Source organism: Nannospalax galili, unplaced genomic scaffold, assembly GCF_000622305.1.
Source record: "Nannospalax galili isolate Female #2095 unplaced genomic scaffold, S.galili_v1.0 scaffold389, whole genome shotgun sequence".
Taxonomy (NCBI): Eukaryota; Metazoa; Chordata; class Mammalia; order Rodentia; family Spalacidae; genus Nannospalax; species Nannospalax galili.
The window spans coordinates 289,785-311,372 of NW_008360310.1; the positions used below are offsets into that span (position 1 = coordinate 289,785).

Below are 21,588 nucleotides of genomic sequence, written 5' to 3' on the forward strand. Positions count from 1 at the left end.
AGCTGGTTTGAAAACCTCCCAGAAAAGGCTGATGTATGAAGATTCATGCTGTGGTGGAGAGGAGTGGGGAAGGGCTAGATGAGAGTCCCATTCCCACACTCAAAAGCAAGTATCCTTCTCATCCTTCCGCCCTAAAAGCACAGCTCCCAGGCTTCCCTTCTCCTAGAGAGAAACTGCCTGGCTCCTTGGGAAGTCCATATCAGGGCAGAGTCCAAGGTTCAGAGTAGAGGGTCAGTACCTATCCTGATTCACAAGTAAAAGTGACATTCAGGTCCCCACTGTCCTCTCTTAACCTACCCCAGCACATCAGGGACAAGGCTTCCAGGACAGGAGGCCTCCAGGAATTCTGCCACTGTTCTGAGTCTTCTGTGGTGGGCTCAGACCTTACTCCGGTTTGTTGCAGACCCTGACTGGGTGGGGCACAACTAGTATGAGACTTGGCAAACTTCCCTGTGTGCTGCTGCCCCTTGAGCCCAAGCCCACTGAGGTGTCCATAGCTACAGTTCCAGGAGGCTGGGCAGCACTTCTGGCAAGGGAGGCTCTGTGGTTTTGATGTGTGATCTCTCCAGGAAGCCATCCTGAACCCCACTGGTCCCTTACTACATACCACAGCTTGCTCATTAAACAAACATTTATTGAGTGCTTTCCATGGGCCAGGTGCCAAACCAGACAGTTGATACAAAAATTCAAGGGCTGTCCCTGCCCTCAAGGAGCTTCCAGTCTAGTGGGGAGACAGACCATACTTCAGGCCAGTGAGCCCAAGATGTGTGGCGTGCTGGGTGGTACTGGAAGAGGAGAGGGGACATTCAAAGCTCCTTGGAAGAAATAAAATCTAAGTCGAGATCTGGCAAAGTACCAAAGTCATAGAAGAACAGGTATCAAAGTGGCAAGACAGCCATGGTCTCTGCATACCAGAGGCTGGGGCCCAGAGCACAAGGCAAATGATGAGGCCAGGAGGGACCAGGGCACCAGGAGCCTCATATGCCATGCTAACGGGTCTGGATAAATCCTGAGGGCAGTGGGGAGCAAAGGAAGTTTGGGGCCAGAAGTGACTTGGTCAGCTATGCATTTTAGAAAAACCCCAGCTGACCATAGGACAGAGCAACACAGAAGACTGTCACAATAAAGAATGAAGATGGCAGTGGGAGCGGCTCAAATCGCAAACTTCCTGCCTGGCTCACGGGCCATCTTGGGACCAGGGCAGGTACTAGAAAGAGCAGATGTGCAGAGGATGGCAACAGGTGCTGAGCTCAAGTTATCTGTGTGCCCAGAAGGCGGCAGAATTGTGACTCAGAAGGCAGGAAGGAGCTGGGCTGGAGGTCAGCCTTGGCTTCCTCCAGAGTATCCCTGAAGCCACTAGAACAGAGCCGAGGAGCCCCAGTGTGCACAGAGACTAAAGGACAGAGAGGTAGCAGGACAACCAGCCACAGAAGTGCCAGGGAAGCTTGAGTCAAGAAGCAGGGGTGATCAGCTGTGTCAACCACCCCAAGAGCCACTAGGTTACAAGTACAACTCTGCTGGGTTTAGCCTGGGAAGGACCCTAACTGCCCCTGGCCAAGCACTGACCAGCAAGTAAACAGACAAAGAAGCAGACAGCAAGGCCAACTGGAGCCACCGTCAGCCCACTGGAGAGACACCAGCCTTGTGTCCTATACCTTCAGCAGCCCATATGACAGGAATGGGCCTGGCAATCTCACTTGGAGCCAAAGAGCAAAATTTAGGGAAAGGTAGATGAGACTCAACAGAAATCAATGAGATGAGAGATGCTAGTAGGACTCTGGGCATAGACAGAGGAAGCAGTTCACACATGGTCTTTCCCATGGCTGTCCATCTCTGCACCTGCCAGCTTCACTGTGAGGTATAGAACATGGCCAGTGGTGGCTCTCATGGGGACTTCATTCCAGTAGGTACTGTTGAGCCCTTGCAAGGCACTGTAATTGGAGTGCAAGGTCAACAATTGCTGGTCTGTGCCCAAGACCTTCCTAGAAGGCAGAGCTCACATCCCTTCAGGAGCAAGGGGCACACAGGTTAAGTGCCAGGCTCTTCCAATCCCATTTCTTATGAAACAGACCACAGCCCAGGCTGCCTAGCCTTTTTTTTTTTTTTTTCTTCCTTTGAGCCTGAGATAGAATTTACCAAAAAACCTCTCCACTTTCTCAGAAAAAGACTTATAAATAGGGATATTGTAGATGTTGTTCTGCGATCCTAACCCAGTCCTAAACTGTCTTTGCTCCTTCCCCTCTCCACAATCACAGAGCCTCGGGGAAAGGAGAGGCAGAAGAGGGAGAAGCCTAAGAAAGGTGCCTCTGCCCTCTCCTCATCTGTTCCCTTCCCACCTAGGGCCACAAGAATCTCTTCAGATTGGCAAGACCCAAAAGAGGAGTCCCTAGAGCAGAAGGCTAGCCCAGTCTAGGCAGAAGGTTAGGAGGCAGAGAGGAGGATGCACCTCTGGGGTGTTAAGGCAAACAGTGCCACCTAGACTCTTTATTCAAACGGGAATCGGTATTGGACAAAAATCACATTTCAACAGCAAAATCCACTTCTCCTGGAAGTGCCAAGCCTCAGCCCCTCCCTACGGCCATCTGCCAGAAGAACTTGTCAGTGGCTGTTCCCCAGCTTCAAAGACCCTGCCATGCCTGCCCTAAGCCAGACCCTCCCAACCCTAGGGAGGAGAGGGCTGGGGACATGGCCTCCTGGAAGCAGGCTCTGCTACCCTCCCTGGCGCCCCTGGCAGTATCCGAGCCCGTGCCCCTCAACCCTCCGAGGAGGGTGGGGATGGGGCTGGACTGGCAGAAGGTACCCTCCAGGCTCCTGGGCACCACTAGCCCAGAGGCCCAAGGGTCTGGCTCTGCTGGTCTTGCCCCCACATCCCTCCCCACAGGGTCAGTATATCTTCTGACGACTGGGTAGGATGGCCTCTTTGATGAAGGAGAAGATAACCAGGATTCCTAAGCGTTTGCTGCGCTTGCCTTTGGTGAAGTAATTGGAGACCACATCATCTGTGGAGACATAGGCAGGGATATGAGAGTGTGTATGCACCTGTGTGCATGGACACAATGCTAATCGTCCAGAGCCCCGATGTCACAGGGCTAGGTACCAGTGCCCCCACCTGACCTAACCAGCCCCTCCTCACCTCCTGGCTGCATGGTAGAGGGCAGGACATTCTCTCCAGCTGAAAGTGACACGAAGAATGCAAATGGGATTATCCACAGGCAGAATGTGAAGTAGGCCAGGACCTGGTGACAGGAGAAACTGAGAAGGGAAATCCACAGGGGTGCTCCAAAGGCCTGCCCCATTCTTGCATGGGCTAGTGCCCAGGAAGCAGGAAGTTCTGAGACATGGAGACCATGCAGGGGGAAGAGGGAGGCTGGCTGTGATTGAATGAGGCTCTCCTCAAAGTGACCTTGTTCATCCCTGGGCCATCAAACCGAAGGAATCCTAGGAAGGAAGGACCAGTGGCAGGCCCTGGGAGAGCTGGGACAGGGTGCTGCAGCCCAGCCTTGCTGTGAAGTGTGGGTCACACAGGCCAGCCTGGTGCTCCCTCTGGATTTGAGGGTGATCCTGTTGGGGCACCCAAAGGACTCAGTGGGGGAGGGCAGTGTCCTCCCCACTCAGTCAAGGGATCCCTTTTGGTCCTAGGCCACCCTGCTTTCAAAAATCATTATTATGCTTTGTTTTCAAAAATGCATGAATCCTGAGTAGAGTCAGTTTTGGATCACAGCTATGTTCACAAAGTAGATCATACAGTTCCCTTTACTTCTCTTTCTCTGCCACCATCCATGGTGCTAGACACTGGGCACACCTTACCTCAGAGAAAGGATAATATTCTTCTGCAAAAAACTGAAACGCCAGGTAATGATTCACCACCACTAGTCCTGTGGGGATGAAGAGTTGGTCATCAGGAGAGTCAGGCATGCTAACCAACCCCAGAAGGCCCTTGACTGGAGCCCTGGGTCTCAGTCCTGACTCTGCACCAATTCAGAGCCTGGCTTTGGACCAAGTGCATGCTGTCTCTAGAACTGTCCCCATCTGTCAAGAATGGGGGCTTAGCCCAAACTTCCCACTGTTCAGGGCAGTAGGAATAAAATCAGAAGGTGGGGCTGGAATGTTCTGCCATGTTATAAAAACAAGTTCTGTGTTACATAATCCATGGCATCATGCAGGTACTATCCCATGGGCAGGAGATGGCAGGAGGTCATGGGGTGGGCAGAGCAGAAACCCCAGTGGATTCCACACTGCAGCACAGAGAAGGCCTCCTCAAACAGAGATGGAATATAGTCAAGGTTACTCAGAAGGTTGGAGGCGGGGCAGGGAGCAGTGTTACTCCAGTCTGCACTGGAATGCTCTGGCCCATATACTCCTCCTTAGGGTTCATAAGCTTATGAAAAAGAGCAACTGAACAAGCTGACCCTGGAGACAGCTGCTCCGAGAGGTGAAGGGCACATACCAGAAAGACCATGTCCCCTCATCCCCACCCCACAATGAATACCATATCTCTTTTCTTCTGTCTCACATCCATTTTTCAGTGACAATGGCAGCTCTGCTATGCCACATGCTAAGGCTAAGGAACACTGAGGGGGAAATGGTGCCTGGTGCCTACAAGGTCCCTCAGAAAAACTCAGGCATCCAAAGGGCAAGCCAGGGGAGTGACATAAGCCAGGGAAGACTGCTGGTGGCAGGAGCTCCTTCCTGAGAAGACACACAAGGGGCCTGACCTCCAGCGAAGCGCTCGTACATAAACTCCTGCTGAACAAATTCCGAGGCAAAATCACACTAGGCATAGAGAGAGGGATAGCATCAGCTCTAATGTTCTGCCCTCCTATGGGAAGTTGGTTCCCCATTTGGGCTCCACCTACTCTATCCAATGGACTCAGTTGGCCCATGGTGCTGATCACAGATGTGCCCAGATATTCATGAGAAAGGTTTTGGAAAGTGATTAGTCACAGAGACTGTGCTTGTTGCCCTTGCCAGAATCAGGATGGCAGGTGGTGTAAGGTGTGTTTTAGAGTTACATTCCTGTGTCAAGAGAAAAATCTGAATTATTATCCACAGGAGGGCAGAGCATTTAGAGCTAAGGCTAGTCTTCTCTCTATGCCAAAGCAAGAGGGCTGGGGTCAAAGCCTGTGCCCTTGGGAACTGCTGAGAATGAGGTGAAGAAAGGGAGCTCCCAGTCTCATCGCCTCTGTGATTTGGGGCCAGTGAACCAGATGGGAAGCTGTCTACCTGCCAAGGATAGGCTACAGGCTTTTCAGACCAAGTAGCGTCTTAAAGGTGAGAACTACTCAACCTGGAGTATATCCTCCGCCAACCCACAGCCTCCTCTCCCTTCCCAAACCTTCCTTCAAACTTCCCTCTTTGGGAAGGACCACCTAGCTTGAGCCTCTCACCCAATGAGGACCAGACCCTAGTCTGAGGCAGGCTCTACAGTCCTTAGGAGTGAGAAGCCAGTTTTCTTAAGCAGTCTGGCCTCTTGGAGGAACTCAGTATCCCCTCCGGGGCCTGGGAAAGAGCTGCCCACATCCAACCATGTCAAGTCCTCCCCGATATCCCCTCTCACCGCATGACAGGATGAAATTAGGTGAAGTCAGCATGATGAAGGGGAAGGTCTGGAGGAGGCCAAAGTAGACAAGATTGGTGAAGAGGCCCACGCCAATCATGCTGGTGGGGAAGCGCTCAAAGATGTAGAGGCCGATCAGCACTGCCGTGGAGAACTGAAACAGGCAGAGGCGCTCAGTGCAGGGAACCTCCAGGCCATCTGCCTGGACTCCTAGTCCCAGCCTACTCTGGGCAGCATTACATCCACACTTTGGTCTCTTTGGTTCATAGTCACAGACCTCCCCTGCTAGACATAACTCCCAAAGTGGCATCTTTTAAGGTTATTCTTCAAAGATTTCTGACAGTAATACACAGTAAGGAAAAAAATAATTATACATAGCAATTCTAATACACATATCCATATGTGTTGAAGAGTTCAAACTCTATTCTAGTCTTTTCTAGTCTCTGTAATTATAATTTTTGGAGCTGGGGATCAAACCAAAGGCCACATGCATGCTAGCCATACCTCTGCCACTGAGTTTTACCCCACCCCCCTTTTCCTTTTTCTTTTTTTTGTATGCTGAACATGACCTACTGAATCAATTATACAACTCAGTCAGTAATTAATTCAGCCTGCAGTTTGAGAAAGGTTTCAATTATCAGTGATGAAAGAATGTCAAATTGCTGTACCAGCCACACCCACAGGCAAAGCCTCTGAATCTAGTCTCCATCACAAACTACAACCTCAGGCTATGCTCAAAGTGAAAGCAGCTGCAGACAGCAGGTGAATTTTATTGCAAAGAACTTTTCCTGTTCAAACACACTCCCACCTGATCACCAGCCTTCCCCATAGCTCTTGGAGGAATCTGTCTAGTCATGAACAGCAGGGACCAAGTCTTCAGGAAGCCTCCCAATGAGGCTGGAGTCAGGGCCAGGGTGAATGGGCCCGCTCCTTCTGAAAGAGGGCTACAAAAAAGCATTAAAAAACTGCCCTTAAGGTCTAAATTCAAAATGCTGGGGGCAAAACCAAGCAGGGGTCAGAGACTTTGGGAGACAGCCATGTGAAGGCAAAGCCACGGTCTTGTCAATGGAATACCCCTGCTGTCACCTTAAGGAATGGTGGTCTGCTGTGAAACAATGCCACAGAGGAAGGCAGTCAGTGGAGAAATAAATGCAGGAGGGCTGACTTAAAAGTCAGGGTACAAGGTATAAGGCGGAACAAACAGCAGGGCCTGGGATCTCAACATCCAGGTCATCCTCACTTCCTACTTCTGAGGCCAGGCACGCCCTGGGTGACCGCCAAGGCAAGCTGTCACTTACCCAAATCATGTACTTGATGATTCTGCTGGTGGCCACCGTATACTCTTCTATCAGTTCTGCCAGGTAGTAGAGTCCAGCGGCTGGCAAGTTGGTCAGGAGGGAACAAGCAGGAAAAGATCAGCCAGGGTAACTCCCACCGGCTTGCTTATCCGGCTGAGAGCCGGGTCCCCACCAACCCTCCCTAGACTCCCTAAAGTAAAGGACAAACTAAGCAAGACCGGAGTTGCCCTTCCAAATCTGGTGAAGTAGAACTCTGCCAAGACAACTATGGAGAGATCGGATTTGACTCTACCGCACAAGGCTAACCTCTGGCCCAGAAACCTTAAACTTCAGTCATTCAATCAATACCTGCAGGACACTTAGCACCGACTAGGCGCCGTGTGCTAAAACACAGCAGAGTGGAACAGACATGGGCCCCTTCCCTGCCCGGGCAGGAAACCCGTGGTGGGAACAGGCGCGCTGGGGGTGTGGGGGATGGGGGTGTTCACGGTATGGGAGTGGGGAAGAGAATGCTCCTTCAGAGCCATGCATCCCTCAGGTGAGAGCTCAGTTGAGGTCCAGCAGGAGCACAGGCGCAGTGCCCGAGCCCAGCTGCAGCGTTTGGCTGACCCGGGCTGGGCCGGGCAGTGGGTCTCGGGGGGCCGGGGCAGGGCTCTCACCGACAGCCAGCGTGATGAAGGACACCTGGATGAACAGCGACAGCCAGCTCAGCACGTACATGAACCACATGGCGTCCCCGCCACCCCTCCCCGTGCCGCCGGGACGGGCCTGCGCGCTCCGGCTCCGGCGACACGGAGCAGCCGCCGAGTCCACTCCCCGGGGATGCGGAGAGGAGCGGGCCGAGCGTTGCTGCCCTCTGCCAGCCCGGCCCGCTAGCGCCACCAACCGGCCTGGAGGACCGCACTCGCTCTGCACTGACGACCCGCTCCACCCTGGTCATAGGAGCAAAGTTCCTGAGTGCTGGTTGACCAAGCCTGGCCTAACCCTGTTCTTGATGGCTATGGGTCTGAATTTTCTGGAGAGGAAGCGGGACAAAGGTGATTATCTTATCCCAAGACACACAGTTAAGAAGCCGCACAGTTAAGAAAGAGGTGTCTTTAAATGGTCACCCTCAGGCCTAACTCCTTAGCACAACCCCTGTGGGAAGTCTGCACTTAGTGGCCGACACAGGCATGCAAAATAAAGTTTCCTGTGAAAGTGAACCTCGATCTTTTGCTGTGTTAAAACAGTCTCATAGTTCAGGATGACCTTGAGCTCCTGATCTTCCTGCCTTCATCTCCCAAGTGCTAGGATTACAGGCGTGTGCCATCACACTGGGACACACAGAATCATATTTTTGTCTCATAAAAAGTGTGTATTCCTTAAAAAAACAAAAGCAAAACCAGAATCCCTACAAGATCCACTAATTCCATTTCTAGGTATATAAGTAAAAGAGCTGAGAAAGTAAGTTTGATATGGTGACGAATGTCTGTAAGCCCAGTACACGGGATGTTGAAGCAAGAAGATGGAGAGTCGCAGGCCAGTCTGGACTACTTAGCAAGACCCTGCCTCAAAAAATAAGTTGAGAAAGTAGACATGTGTACACCAATGTTCATAGCAATATTCACAATAAACAGAAGCAGAAACAACTAAATGCCCATCAATGCTTGAAGGAATAAATAAAATGTAGCATATAAATATAATGGAATGTTTTTTATCTTTAAAAGGAAATTAAATTCTAGGACTGGGAGATGGTTCAGTTGGCAAAATGAGTTGGCATCTGAATTTGATCCCTAGCACTCATGTTAAAAGCTGGGTGTAATGGCACATGTTTATAATTCTAGCACTGGGGAGGTGGAGACAGGTACTCTTGGAACTCTCTGGTCAGCCTAGACAATTCAGTAAATTCCAGGTCTCAGTGACAGACCTATCTCAAAAAACAACGTGGTTGGGTCCTGAGGAACAATACCCAAGGTTGGCCTCTGGCCTCTATACACAGGCACACACATTGGCATAACCAGGGACACCACACATAGCTACACACAAAGAAATGAAATTCTGACACATTGTTTACATAGGTAGCCTTAAAGACATTAAGTGAAAAAAGCCAATTGCTTGAAGGTGAACCTTGAAGACACTGTGCTAAATGAATTAAGCCACATACTATGTGGTTCCACTCAGGAGAGGCACGGGGAGTAGTCAAAATGATAGAAACAGGAAGTATGGCGTTTGCTAGGGCTGGAGACAGAAGGAATGAGTTGATTAATAAATGCAGTACTTTGGGCTGGGAAGATGAAGAAGTTGTGGTGACAGATGGTGGTGACAGCTACAGAACAATCTGAACACATTTATACCACAGAATGCTGAACCAACAGCCAAGATAGTTCACCACAATATAACACAGTTAAAAAGTAAAGCAGGATTTGCTAGCCCTCTTCCATTCTCGGAAGTACCTTTCTCTTCTCTTCATCCTCCCTCCCCCAATTCATTTTATTATTGTTATCGGGGTGTGCATATGTGTGTTTGTCTGTGTATTTGTCTGTGTCCGTATCTGTCTGTTCATTCTGTGTACCTGTGGACCCGTGTGTACCATGGCATGTGTGTGGTAGTCAGAGGACAACTTTGTGGCATTCGTTTTCTCCTTCCACTTCATGCGGGTTCTGGGGCTCAAACTCAGGTCATTAAGCTTGTGTGGCAAGCACTTTTACCACTGAACCATCTCACCAACTCTTTCCTGCTCTTTCTTAATAAATAATCTCTATTTCTATCACAGAAACCCCAAAGCCATGACACTGAAATGCAGGTACCAAATATTTTGAAAACCAAATGTGTGCCACATGTGTATGCTCCTTTATTAATATATGATAAAACCACATTTAATGACAACTGCCTTCAACAGTAGCAAAAGAAGGAATGCAGGTAAGTGACATTTCGAGATATCTTAGTGATATGAGTTGAGTCACAGACACTGCTGACTGCTATGAGTTTGACGCCTATTTCTCAGTGGAAGAACATGTTATATTCCATCTAGAGACTAGTGCCAGAAAAGATGAAAACCTTTCCCCTATGACTTTCCAGGCTCCTTGAATGCATCTTCCTGATCTTTCCATCTGATGATTGCTGAGAGATACCCAAACTCCCAGGTAAGAATTTCCACAAGATGTGCATAAGACCATGTGCTCTCACATTGCGAGAGACTGAAAACAACTAGATATTCATTCATAGTGAATTCAACACCTGCCTGGGCTACATAAGACCCTGCCTCAAAAAATAAAAGTGAGGACTAGAGAGGTGGCTCAGGAGTTAAGAGCACTTCCTGTTCTTCCACAGGACTGGGGTTTGATTCTCAGCACCTCCATGGTGGCTCTGTCATATTCTTTTGGCCTTTGAGGGCACTATACACACACAAGTATACATATAGGCAATCAAAACACTTGTACAAATAAAATGAATAAATCATTTTTAAATAAGTCCTTTCAGGGAGGGAAGAAATGTGAAAATGACCCTGACTTCTCTTCAGAATTGGAAATAAGGGAAACTCAGGGCCTTGAAAGCTAGATGCATCCCCTTTTGGTTGTACTGGCCAGCACTGGTACTTCAGGGCTGGGTGCTGCCACTTGTCCTGTTTTAGAGCCAAAATTGGCACTGGGAAACCAGAGCTGAACATCTGAATTTCCTCTAAGAGCAAGAAGGGGGAGTCACCATTTTCTGAGAGCCAAGAAGCAAGCAGGAAGAAGCAAAGGGCACTTTCTCCAGCTGCTCCACCCAGCCCAACTCCACAGCCCAGGGCACAGGAGTCCTGGGGACCAACCTGAGTAGGGGTGAAGGTGAGGAGGGGCTCAACTGAAGGAGGTAAGGGATAGAAAGGGGCAGGGGGCCCCATTCAATTTCAAGGATTCACTTCAAGGGTAAAAGGGTTTGAAAAGTTCAAGGCAGCTGAGCTTAGTGGTGAATAGACTGTAGCTGACACAACTATTCATTGTGAGGTTGCTCAGACCCCTTTAGTTTTTGTTTGTTTTTTGGTATTTTTGAGACAGGGTCTCCCAATAGCCCCAGCTGGCCTGGAGCTCACTATGTAGACCAGGCTAGACTTGAATTCACAGAGATCTGCCTGCCTCTCCCTCTCAAGTACTGGGCTTAAAGGTATGCGCCACCATGCCCAGCAGACCCCTTTAGTTTCATGCATACATTCACATATCACAGTTTAATATCTGGATATGCAGAGGAAGCTAGGTCTCCCACACAGATCTCTTCCTCAGAAATCAATGACTGAATTGCTTCTCTGCCTTTTGGCTAAGATCAAGGACAGAAGATGGGACATGCTGGCAATTCCCATGTGTTTACTCTGCACCACACATGACCTGGAGTGATTCAGAGACGCTGACCCAGTTAGCATCCTATCTAGAGCAGGGGATGGTACCATTACTGTCTCCATCTCACAGACAAGGAACTGAGACACAGAGCGCTTAAATTCCTGTCCAAAGCCATACAGCTAGTACCCAAAGGAGCCTGGGTTTGAATCTAGGCACTCTTGCTCCAGAAACCATATGGTTCTCCCCAGTCAGATGGGTCTGCCTATCCACCTGTGGCCTGCCTTTTGTCATGCTTCAGCTCCAGGCTTTCTCTTTCCCCTCTAGCTTTATCCTGGGAAGGACTAGTGAACACTCCTCACAGTACTGGCTTCAGCCACCTCTGGTCCCTTATACTGTCTTTACTAACTCATATCATTCTTACATACCTATACATCCCCTGGATTTGAGGCCGGGGACATTAACATGGAGCCCTGGTTCCAGTGGCTCACCGTACTTGGAGCCTGTAGATCCCTCTGGCTAGGAAGGCTAGGAATGTGACTTGAGGCCAAAGTCCTTTCTCTGGCTCTGTTGACTGCATGCATCCCTCTAATGGGTCCACCTCAGCACTGGACTTCTGCTGCCCTCTGCTGGCCAGGCTGCAAACAATGGGAGAGGCACCCAGAAGTCAGACACCAGCAGACAAGCCTGGAAAGCCAGGTTCCTCTTCCCTCACAGACCTGATTTCCATTCCCTGTCAGTTCCCCAGGCCTCAGAAGCACGGTGATGAGGTGGAAGACGTAAGAAGACATATTCCCATCCATTCTACTCCACTTGTGTTGGATAGCGGCAGTTAACTTGACATACCTGGGAAGAAGCAACCTCAATTAGGGAATTTCCTCTATCAGACTGGCCTGTGGCCTTGTATGAGAGGCATTTTCTTGATTGTTGAGTGATAAGGGAGTGACCAGCCCAATGTGGGTGGTGCCACCCCTGGGCAGGTGGTCCTGTATTGTATAAGAAAGTAGGCTGAGCACAGGCCAGAGGAGCAAGCCAGTAAGCAGCATTCCTCTGTGGTCTGTGCTTTAGTTCCTGCCTCGAGGTTCCTTCCCTGAGTTTCTGCCTTGACTTCCCTCGAAGACGAACTGTGAGTTGTAAACCAAATAAATCTTTCCTCCCCATATTGGTTTTGGTCAGAGTGTTTTATCACAATAATAGAAAGCTAACTAGGACACCACCCTGAACACAACTGTGTCACTAATATCTAGTCTCTATTATGTCTCATTGTGAAATCCCCAGCTCCCAAGAGGGCTAGTTTTCCCTATGACGATCCACTGAGTGAGTAGGCTTATTGTTTGGTATTCTGTAGCAGGTTAACCAGAACAAAATCCGAGAAAGAGACAAAGAACAAACTATGAAAAGCAATGACCTCTGCTGTATGCAAACATTTAATCCATGATCAATATGTCTGAGTCACCAAATCACCAGGGGTTCTCTCCCACTCCCAAGCCATTGCTCTCACCCCCATCCCTGTCACATGTTGGGGCTGTGAACTGAAGGGTGTTCTAGTGGCATGTTTTCAAAGACCATTGTTCCTGGACTGTCTTCAGCTAAGCTGCCAGGTCTGACAGAACAGTGTGCAGGGGTGCTTTGGGTTTAAGGGAGACTGACAAGAACCCAGTGGGGGAGGGTAGGACCCTAGCATTTTGTTAAGGCAAGATTCTAGAGACAGGGGCTCTCTGAAATAGGAGGATTTTATGAGGCCATTACAAGCATGACCCAGGAAGACAGGGCCAATCCTGGAACACATTCCCTCAGCTACCAGCAGCGGGTCTAGACGGCAATTGGAAACACATCTGCTTGTGTTCCCTGGCTTAGGGTTGGAGCCTGGGCCCTGGTCTCCCTAACAAACCAGACTCAACCACTGTCTTTAATTCACCAACTAAAGAGATGAGCAATAATGAAGAGCAGAGAGAGAGAGTGCTGGGCTCTCAGGTGTGTACCACCAGGAGATGCCTGGGGCTGCTTGAAGAAAGGCAGAAAGCCCCTTGGGTGTGGTTCAGTGATCTGAGTTATGCTCTTTGAGGACAGGGGTGATGGGAATGGCTCCACTGGCCTGGATGATGAGGATTCCTCTAGAGGAAGTCCAGCCTGGGTCAGCCAAGCTTCCACTTCAACTAACTGCTCCCCACCAACTCCACCAGGCCTCAGACCAAGACAAGCCTAGTTCAGAATCTCTCCCCCCTCCCTCTTCTGTGTGTGTGAGAGAGAGAATGTGTGTGAGACTGTATATGATATATGTGTGTGAGAGAGTGTGAGAGAAAAGAATGTGTGTGTGAGAGTGTATGTATATGTGTGTGAGAGTGAGAGTATGTGTTTATGTGAGAGGAGAGAGAGAGAGATTACCAGAAGAAAAATGTATGATGTCCTAAATTTTGTTACAGAAGGACTGGAGGATAAAGGAGAAAACAGATAATAGAACCATTTAGCTAACAGCTTTAGACCAAACAAAAACCTGCCCATATTGGTAAACAGGCAGAACACAGGAGGAGAGTCATCAGGGCACCATCACCTCCTATGATTACCTCTTCTTCTCCTGCCTCTTCACCTGTCCTCTGGTACTTAAACTTTTTGTACAATTTCCTCTTGTCCTTCCCTCACCACCTTTCTTCTATGCTTTCTTTACCCAAATTTTCTTTCTTTTAAAAATTCATTACATTTATTTCCTTTGTGTGTGTGTATGTGTGTGTGTGTGTGTGTGTGTGTGTGTGTGTGTGTGTATACACGCATGCAATGTGCCACAGTGTGCATGTGGAGGTCAGAGGACAACTTTCAAGGGCCAGTTCTCTTCTCCCACCATGTAGATCCCAAGGATCACACTTAGGTCATCAGGCTTGGCAGTAAGTACCTTTACGCATTGAGCCATCTTGCTTGCCATCCTAGCAAGATAAAGAGATGTTCATGTGTCTCTCTGTGGCTATCAGACTACTGAAATAGTGGACTCCGGGGAACTGACTTTTCCCCCAGGAATCCCATGCTGGGAGAAGGAGAAGGCTGAAGCCAGATGCAGTCAGAGCAGGAACTTGTCTTCTATGAAGAGTCTTCACGCAGTTCTAACGATTTGTCAGACCACTGTGCAGGAGACACTGGAGCTGAGACAATACCATGGGTCAGTGATGGGACCACACCTTGCCCACCAGTGCCTACCTACACACACCCCTTTCCCCTCTATTTAAACCTAAACTTCATGTTTGCTCCCTCGAGATGGACTTGGGAGTCATTGAACCTTATTATTTGTTGCTCTTGCCAATGTGGCCATGTTGAATAAATCTCTCCTTTTTCTGTTTTTCACTATTGTCTCTTTAGTTGGCACACTGAGGACATTGGTCAAGTCTGTCTTGTTAGGGAAGCCAGGGCCCAGGTGGTCTGGGGGTTACTGCCCAAGCTCCTCCTTCCATTTTTCCTAAGAAAACCTTTCTTGTTGGCAGCAGCAGTGTGTCTTCCTTTAAAACAAAGCACATGGCTGGGTCTAGTGGAACACACCCGTAATCCTAGTATTTGGAAAGTGGAGACAGGAGAATTGCTGTACATGTGAAGCTAGCCTTGGCAGCACAGTTTCAGGCCAATAGGGCTACACAGCAAGACCTTATCGTCTCTCTCTCTCTCTCTCTCTCTCTCTCTCTCTCTCTCTCTCTCTGTGTGTGTGTGTGTGTGTGTGTGTGTGTGTGTGTCCAGCCTGGGTCTGACTGATTAGGCCAGACTGGCTGGCCTGTGAGCCACAGGGACCCACCTGTCTTCATCTCCCCAGCACTAGGATTACAAGCCTATAGGATTATACCATAACGCCTGGCTTTTTCTTGTGGGTCCTGGGGGTCTAATTCAAGTTCTCATGCAGCATTTTATTGACTGACCCATCTCCCCAGTCCCCTCCCAATCTCCATTTTAAAAAATTAAAAATAAAACAGAAAACACCCAAACGACTCTGCACTACTGGTCTCAGCCCAGTCATTGGAATCTGGAAGCCCAATGCTGTGGCAGTGGGGCTTGGCAGGAGTAGTAAGCAGGATCACTGAATCCAAGCCACACAGTTAGGGTGGCCCCCACAGGATTCCCTCCTTGCCTTGGCATGCCTTTCCACTCAGAGAGGAGAGAGCTCAGAGGTGTTGTCTTTCTATGGGTTTTTGCCTGAGCTTGCAAGCTCCTTGGCCTTACTTAGTACCCTGCCTCTACCTCTGGAAAACTCCCTATTCATTCTTCAGTACCCAGCTCAAATATTTCCTGAGAAGGTCATGGAGTATGCTCATGGCCATATCCCCAGCTCCTGTACAGGGCCTGGCCCAGAGGTATATAATGTGGGCATGAGCCATTCTGCCTATGAGGCTGGCCCCTGCAGTCATATTTCTGCTAGGTCACGCATCCCTTTGGTAGAGTGGGTTCTCTTTCTCGCAACTGGGCAGAGGTCTGAGAGAAGCCAGATTGGCCCTGTATATGCAGAGCCACCATGATGCTAGCCTACCAGCCCTGTGATGGCCACCTTATCCATGTGAGAGAAAATAGCACAAGCTGTCTGAGTTGAGAAAGCACTAAAGGAAAAGCTGATTGTGGGAAAGGCTGGCTGTGGGTATGGTCTGTGCCCCCAGGTCAGAGTTCCTTATCCTTTCTGTTCCAGATGCCTCCCACATTTGGGCTCTTCTTGCCAGGACTTTCTGTCTCCTATAACCACCCTGTAGCAAGAACCTCCAGAGTTCAACTGCTGCTGGTCAGGAATTTGGGTCCTTTTGCTGTACAAACTCCTGACTCCTGGCCTAGCACTTCTTGGGTGGACTGCAAAGTGTGTCCCTTAATCAGATCCTCCTGGATGTATGTGGCATCATCAGATTTTCAGGTCCCATTTTCCCAGCTCCACAGGGCAAGTGAGAGGGAGCAACTGCCCTAGGGAGAGAGAGCACATAGTACTTGTGCCATAGAGTCCAGAGCCCAGAGCTTTCCAGCTCCTGCTCCACAGCACTACAGAGATGGTGGCTGTGAGGAGGCCTGTGTATATAGTCACCCCTACCCAGACTGCCCACCTCTTCATCTTTCCAGCCTGTACCTAGCAAAGGCCACCCTCAGGGCCTCCTCAGCCCCACCCACCTCCACCAGGAGCCTGCCTCTTCTGTTCACACTTCTAACATAAACTTTCACTTTGAAGCTGCCCTTTAAGCCTCTTCTCTCTGCCTATCCAATTCTTATTAGTTATTATTTATTTTATTTTATTTCTAGTACTAGAGGTTGAGTCCAGGGCTTTACGCATGCCTGCCACTGAACTACACACTCCAGCCTTCCTCTTTCCAGTCTTTGAACACCTAGTTCATGTCCCTGTCTCCAGGGAACAGTCCTGCCACTCCATACCACTCTAACACCTTTCTTTCCTGGCTTCCTCTTTGCATCCCGGCCCACTGTCCTCACTGGACCCTCTCATAACCTCTTTGTGACTTCTCTTGCTCTTATGCAACTTTCCAGGACCCATGTCTGCTCACCCACAGCCTGACCAGACACCAGATTAGGCTTGAGGGAGACACTCAGAAGTGTGTTCTATCAATGCAAAAACACAGCTCTCACCTCAAAGAGAATAACAGAGTTTATTCTGAGACAAATATGAATGACCATGGCCTGGGAACCAGATTCAAATTACCAAAACCCATGTTCCAACATAGAAACAATTTCATGAAGTTTTTATGGTAGCAGAATAAAGGAAGTCATAATCAAGATTCTGTAAAAATATATCAGTGGAATGCCGGGAGTGGTGGCACACGCCTTTAATCCCAGCACTCAGGAGGCAGAGGCAGGCGGATCCTTGTGAGTTCCAGGCCAGCCTGGTCTACATAGTGAGTTCCAGGACAGCTAGGCTACAGGGAGACCCTGTCTCAAAAAGATCAAACAAACGAACAAACAAACAAAAAACTATCAGTGGAAACATCAGGTAGGTGGGTTACAAAAAGGTGGGGAAATCTCTGTTGGTGGAAGCTAAGAACTGTTTTACATTCCAGAAAGGACTTTGTTGATACTTATAAGGATGTTAGGTCACACACAGAGGTGGACAATAAATGACTATTAAGACAACTAAAGGTAGCCCAAGATAATTTGGCTCTGGATCTGCAAAATTCCAACTCTTCACAATCATGGATATTCTTATCAGTCAATGAGCCTTGTAGAATCTTTAGCACAAGTGTGGCCAGTTTTCTGGGAACTTCAGTTCACAGTACACTGGAAGCTGTTAACCACCCTCTTCTCACCACCCTAACCACCGCTCTTTTTGCACCCTCAGGGGAGGTGGCCACAGGGATGTGAATCTGTAGCCACAGTAGGAGCCTCAGTCTGACCCCACAGGTCACCCTCTGCAACAGCAGCTTGGCTATGCTGCTGCCAGGATCAGGAAGCAGCAAGTAGACAAGAGATTCATTCCCTTTGTGGCAGGAAGGAATGGAGTCAGAATGGAGTCACTAAAGGAACAAGCACTAGAGCTTCAGGAAGAGTCTGTTGGCTGCATGTCTACTATGAGTGGGTCCAACGCTCAAGCACTCATTCTGGCCACCTGCATAACTGTATGTGTGCATGTGTGTGTGAAAGAGAAGCTAAGTGCAAGCCTGTCAACCTACAGCATGAAGAGGCATCTCTTGAGAGTGCTGCATCTCCTTGCCACAGCCATCTGCAGCCCTGACAAGAGTGGAGCTGGCAGCTTCTCCCCTGAGAGCCTCTGGGTCAACTAGGGAAGAGAGTGTTAGAGACTTCAGAGAATGACAAGAGAATGACACTGTCTTCCAGAAAGGCATGTACACAGAGAGGCCCCCACAGCGGACAAGGCAAGGGCCAAGCTGAGTGCCCATGTAGGCACATGGTATAGAGACACATGAGATGTGCTTAAACACAGAGGCTAACGAGATGGTCCCAGATTGGCCTGAATCAAACATAAATGTACAGGCAGACCACAGACACAGACTCTGGCAGACACATAGCCTCTGGCCTCTAGCCTGACATCCTCTGGACTTCCAAGTCATCCTTCTCAAGTAGTAATTTCCTCCCAGTTGAAATATTCAATCCCGAAGGAAGGAAAGTGTGGTGAGACTTAGGAAGTTCTAAAGGGAGTTTCAGATTCAGGAAGTAAACAACTCAGGAGTCTAAGGAACTTCCTGAAACTGGCCAGATGTACAAGGCCCTTCCCTCCCCAAGATTATATAGGAGAAAAGGACTGTTGAGGAGACTCTCTCTCAACATGTAGAGCTGCCTGAAATCACACATAGCGCTCTCCAGGGTTCCAGCTTCCTGAGCTGTCGCTCATGTTGGGGTGGGCTTTCAGTGATCCCACTGCCTTTGAGTGGTCCCTGCTCCTGTAAGTAATCCCTCACCATACTCCTGTAAGTAACCCTAATAAACTTACTGGTTCAAAGTTGGACTTTGATTGGTATCATTACTTTGGTTTGTTGTGGTTCCCTATATGGTGTGTGTATGTAAGGGACTAAATCCCTGATAAACATACAGGGCCATTGCTAAGTACTAAAGCTTCTTCTTGGTCTGAGACAAAGACCTGGCAGGCTTTTTCTCCTGCTGGCAAGGCCCCCTACCAGATGACCAGTCCAGAGTAGTTTAGACCAAGGCTGGACCTGGACATATCTCATCTTGGAGCTATAGCCTATTGGCTCTCTCTTCTTTGTATAATCCCGAAATTAGGGAAGAGCGAATCACCAAAGCTATGTAAAAGGCCCAAGCCCTCCCTGAGGGCTTTGGACTTTTTGGTTTTGGAGTCTGTGTGTGTGTGTGTGTGTGTTAGACTTTTGGAGAATAAAAGGAAAAATAGAGGAGTAGGAGACAAGAAACCAGAGCTAGACCTGCAACAGGCAAGGAATAGATCTTCAAAGAAGACACAGTGAGAGGCAGAGGCTGACTTCAGGAACTAGGCTTCCACAACTAGACAAAGAAACCGGGGAGCTTTTATACTAAAGTTGTGAGACACAGCTGCACTTTGTAGGGAGTTGAATTAGTGCCTGGGTTTGGTGTCCTTGAGGGTCTCTTTTCTCAGACAGGCAGGTGAGTTATCTATAGCACTAAAGGAGACAGGTAAGCTCCACAAACATTCTCTCTCTCAGTCCAGGGAGTGACCAACTGAAAAGGTATGAGCAAAGCCAGGCTTGAGCAAGGCCGGGATGCTAATTTAGGGCCAGTTAGACACTTTAAGGAATTTATGGCTTTCCCTAATGAGGCTTGTGGCTCTTTTGCAATTCACATATTCTATCAGAGTATATGTATATTTCTATACTTTTAAGAACACTTGCTGCCTGTTACTTTCTGTTGTGTCTAAAAATTTTCCTGTCTTTTAATTCTTTAGTTGGCAGAGAAAATGAACTCAATCAAGATCCCTGGGCATTAATGCTTGTTCACATCTCCCCTGAATAGTGTCACACAACATTTCCACAGTTAAAGGAGACTTCAGCTACTTTAGCATGTTGACAACTAAACTCAACAATACCACTTCCCTTTCTTTGCAGCCACCCATCTTTCCTTGAGGCCACCCTAGAGGGAGCCTAGCTCTCCTTCCCTTGGGACTAAGAGGGTCTGTGTCCAGGCTGTGGGGCTTGGGAGACAGAAGCCAGATTTCCATGACTCTGCTGGATTCTTTGAAAGTTCTCATTGCCTCCTCTGGGCACCCATGGGTACCAGGTGCACACAGTTCTGCATAGCTGAGCAAACTTGCTGTAGACAATCTTGGGTGCTGTCTGTGTAAGCATGGGAGGCCCTGTGTGCTGGGCTGAGGGAGGGGGTCAAAGCTGGCCCTCAGGGCCAGGCTGAGCAAGTAGGTTCTTACTGAGAGATGTCCCCCCTGCTACCCCATCTATACTCTCACCACTTCCCTTCTGTCCAGCTCCTCTCACTTTAGCCTTATTCCCTGCCCTGGTCTACAGCCCTCCTCCATATCGGCCAGCTGCCCCTTCAGTCCCAGCCACCTCCTTCTCAGAGAGGTTTGCCCTGAGGACACCAGCTAAAGAGCAGTCTGCATCCCACCTCCAATTCCATGGTTCCTCACAGAACATCTTGCTATACAACACAACAGATGTGTGTTCATTTTAGGCCTTCCCACTGGACTGCGAGCTCAACAAGGGCAAGGACCATGACCTGCTTAATCCAGACTTCCAGGTGTACACAACAGCATGCACTGAATTTTCTAACTGAACACACAAAGGTGTATCTAAGCCACAGACACATAAGGCCTAAGTGACAAGCTTCTGCAAAACACACATCCAGAACACACCGGCACATGCATTTTTGAGCAGAGGCATGCCTGTTTGCAGGTTTCACTGGCTCACTGCCCCCAGAGCCCAGGGGAAGTGTTGTCGCCTGGGGTCCCTCAGCCAGGCAGCTGGGCTCTGCTCAGTTGCCTGGTGCTAACTTGGCCTGACATACTGGCTGCACACGGGGCCTCCTATGGAAGCTGTGGCAAGCCCACCACTGTGGTGGTGACTGCTAATTGGCTCTGTGTTGGGCCTTGGGTCACTGCTCGGTCAGCCGTGTCTGATACCTTCTTCCCACTTGTCTCAGGAAAGGCTCTGCCTGTCCCCTTTGCTTAGGCCTCTATAGGCCACTGAACTGCATATGCTTGGACGAGTGGGACAGACCAGGCCAGCAAGCTCCTTTGATGGTGGCCCCCACCCCACTCCATTCTGAGAGGTAGCAGAGAGAACTCAGCAAACAGGACTGGCTCAGGTGGGCAGCTGCTGTGATAACTCAGGAAGGGTCCAAGCCCAGGTACCTGTGCATAAGCTGACACTGTGCCTAAGAAGAATACTATCAGAAAGATGACTCTAGTGAATTCTGGCTCTCCTTCAGGGTTTTTCTTAAAGTGCACATCCCCACCCAGGGAGTGGGAGGAGATGGCAGGGTCCTAGAGGGTCAGAAGAGAAAACTTAAGTCCACCCCTGCTTAGATCAGTTACCAGGCCTCTAAGCTTGACACTGTGTAGCGTCCCTTGGCCCTGTGTCCAGGGCCTGTCAATGGACTGACTTCAGCATAGAAACAGCTGCCCCACACCCACCTCTGGAATTCTAGGGCTCTAGGGAAGGGGAGGTGGCTTTCCCTCAGCTAGGGCTGGGACCCTCAGGGGGTGCTGCCTTACTGACTTTCCTTCCAGAGGATGTACAGTGCCTGAGCCACAAGAGAGTTCAAGGTCTGGCTGCCTAAGGGGGTATCCCCCCACTCCCACTTTTCAACCCTCCAGAACCCAGCCCTTACATAGTTTACCAAAGCCCAAGCATTTTATTTTCCTTCCTTCCTCCTTCCTTCCTTTCTTTCCTCCTTCCTTCCTCCCTCTTTCCTTCCTCCTTCCTTCCTCCTTCCTTCCTCCTTCCTTCCTCCTTCCTTCCTCCTTCCTTCCTCCCTCCCTCCTTCCTTCCTTCCTTCCTCCCTCCCTCCCCCCCCCCTCTCCTTCCTCCCCCCC

The 21,588-nt window shown here is 49.4% G+C and overlaps 1 protein-coding gene across 1 annotated transcript; it reads right to left on the minus strand.

Moving 5' to 3' along the window:
• Positions 1–617: 617 nt before the first annotated feature.
• Positions 618–7,697, minus strand: Tex261 (testis expressed 261). Its single transcript, XM_008824697.3, has 6 exons — positions 7,515–7,697; positions 6,856–6,935; positions 5,558–5,711; positions 3,808–3,875; positions 3,134–3,236; positions 618–2,999 (listed from the first exon to the last, which is right to left on the minus strand). The coding sequence occupies exons 1-6, from the start codon at positions 7,582–7,584 to the stop codon at positions 2,884–2,886; spliced, it is 591 nt and encodes a 196-aa protein (XP_008822919.1). The 5' UTR covers positions 7,585–7,697; the 3' UTR covers positions 618–2,883.
• Positions 7,698–21,588: the final 13,891 nt, after the last annotated feature.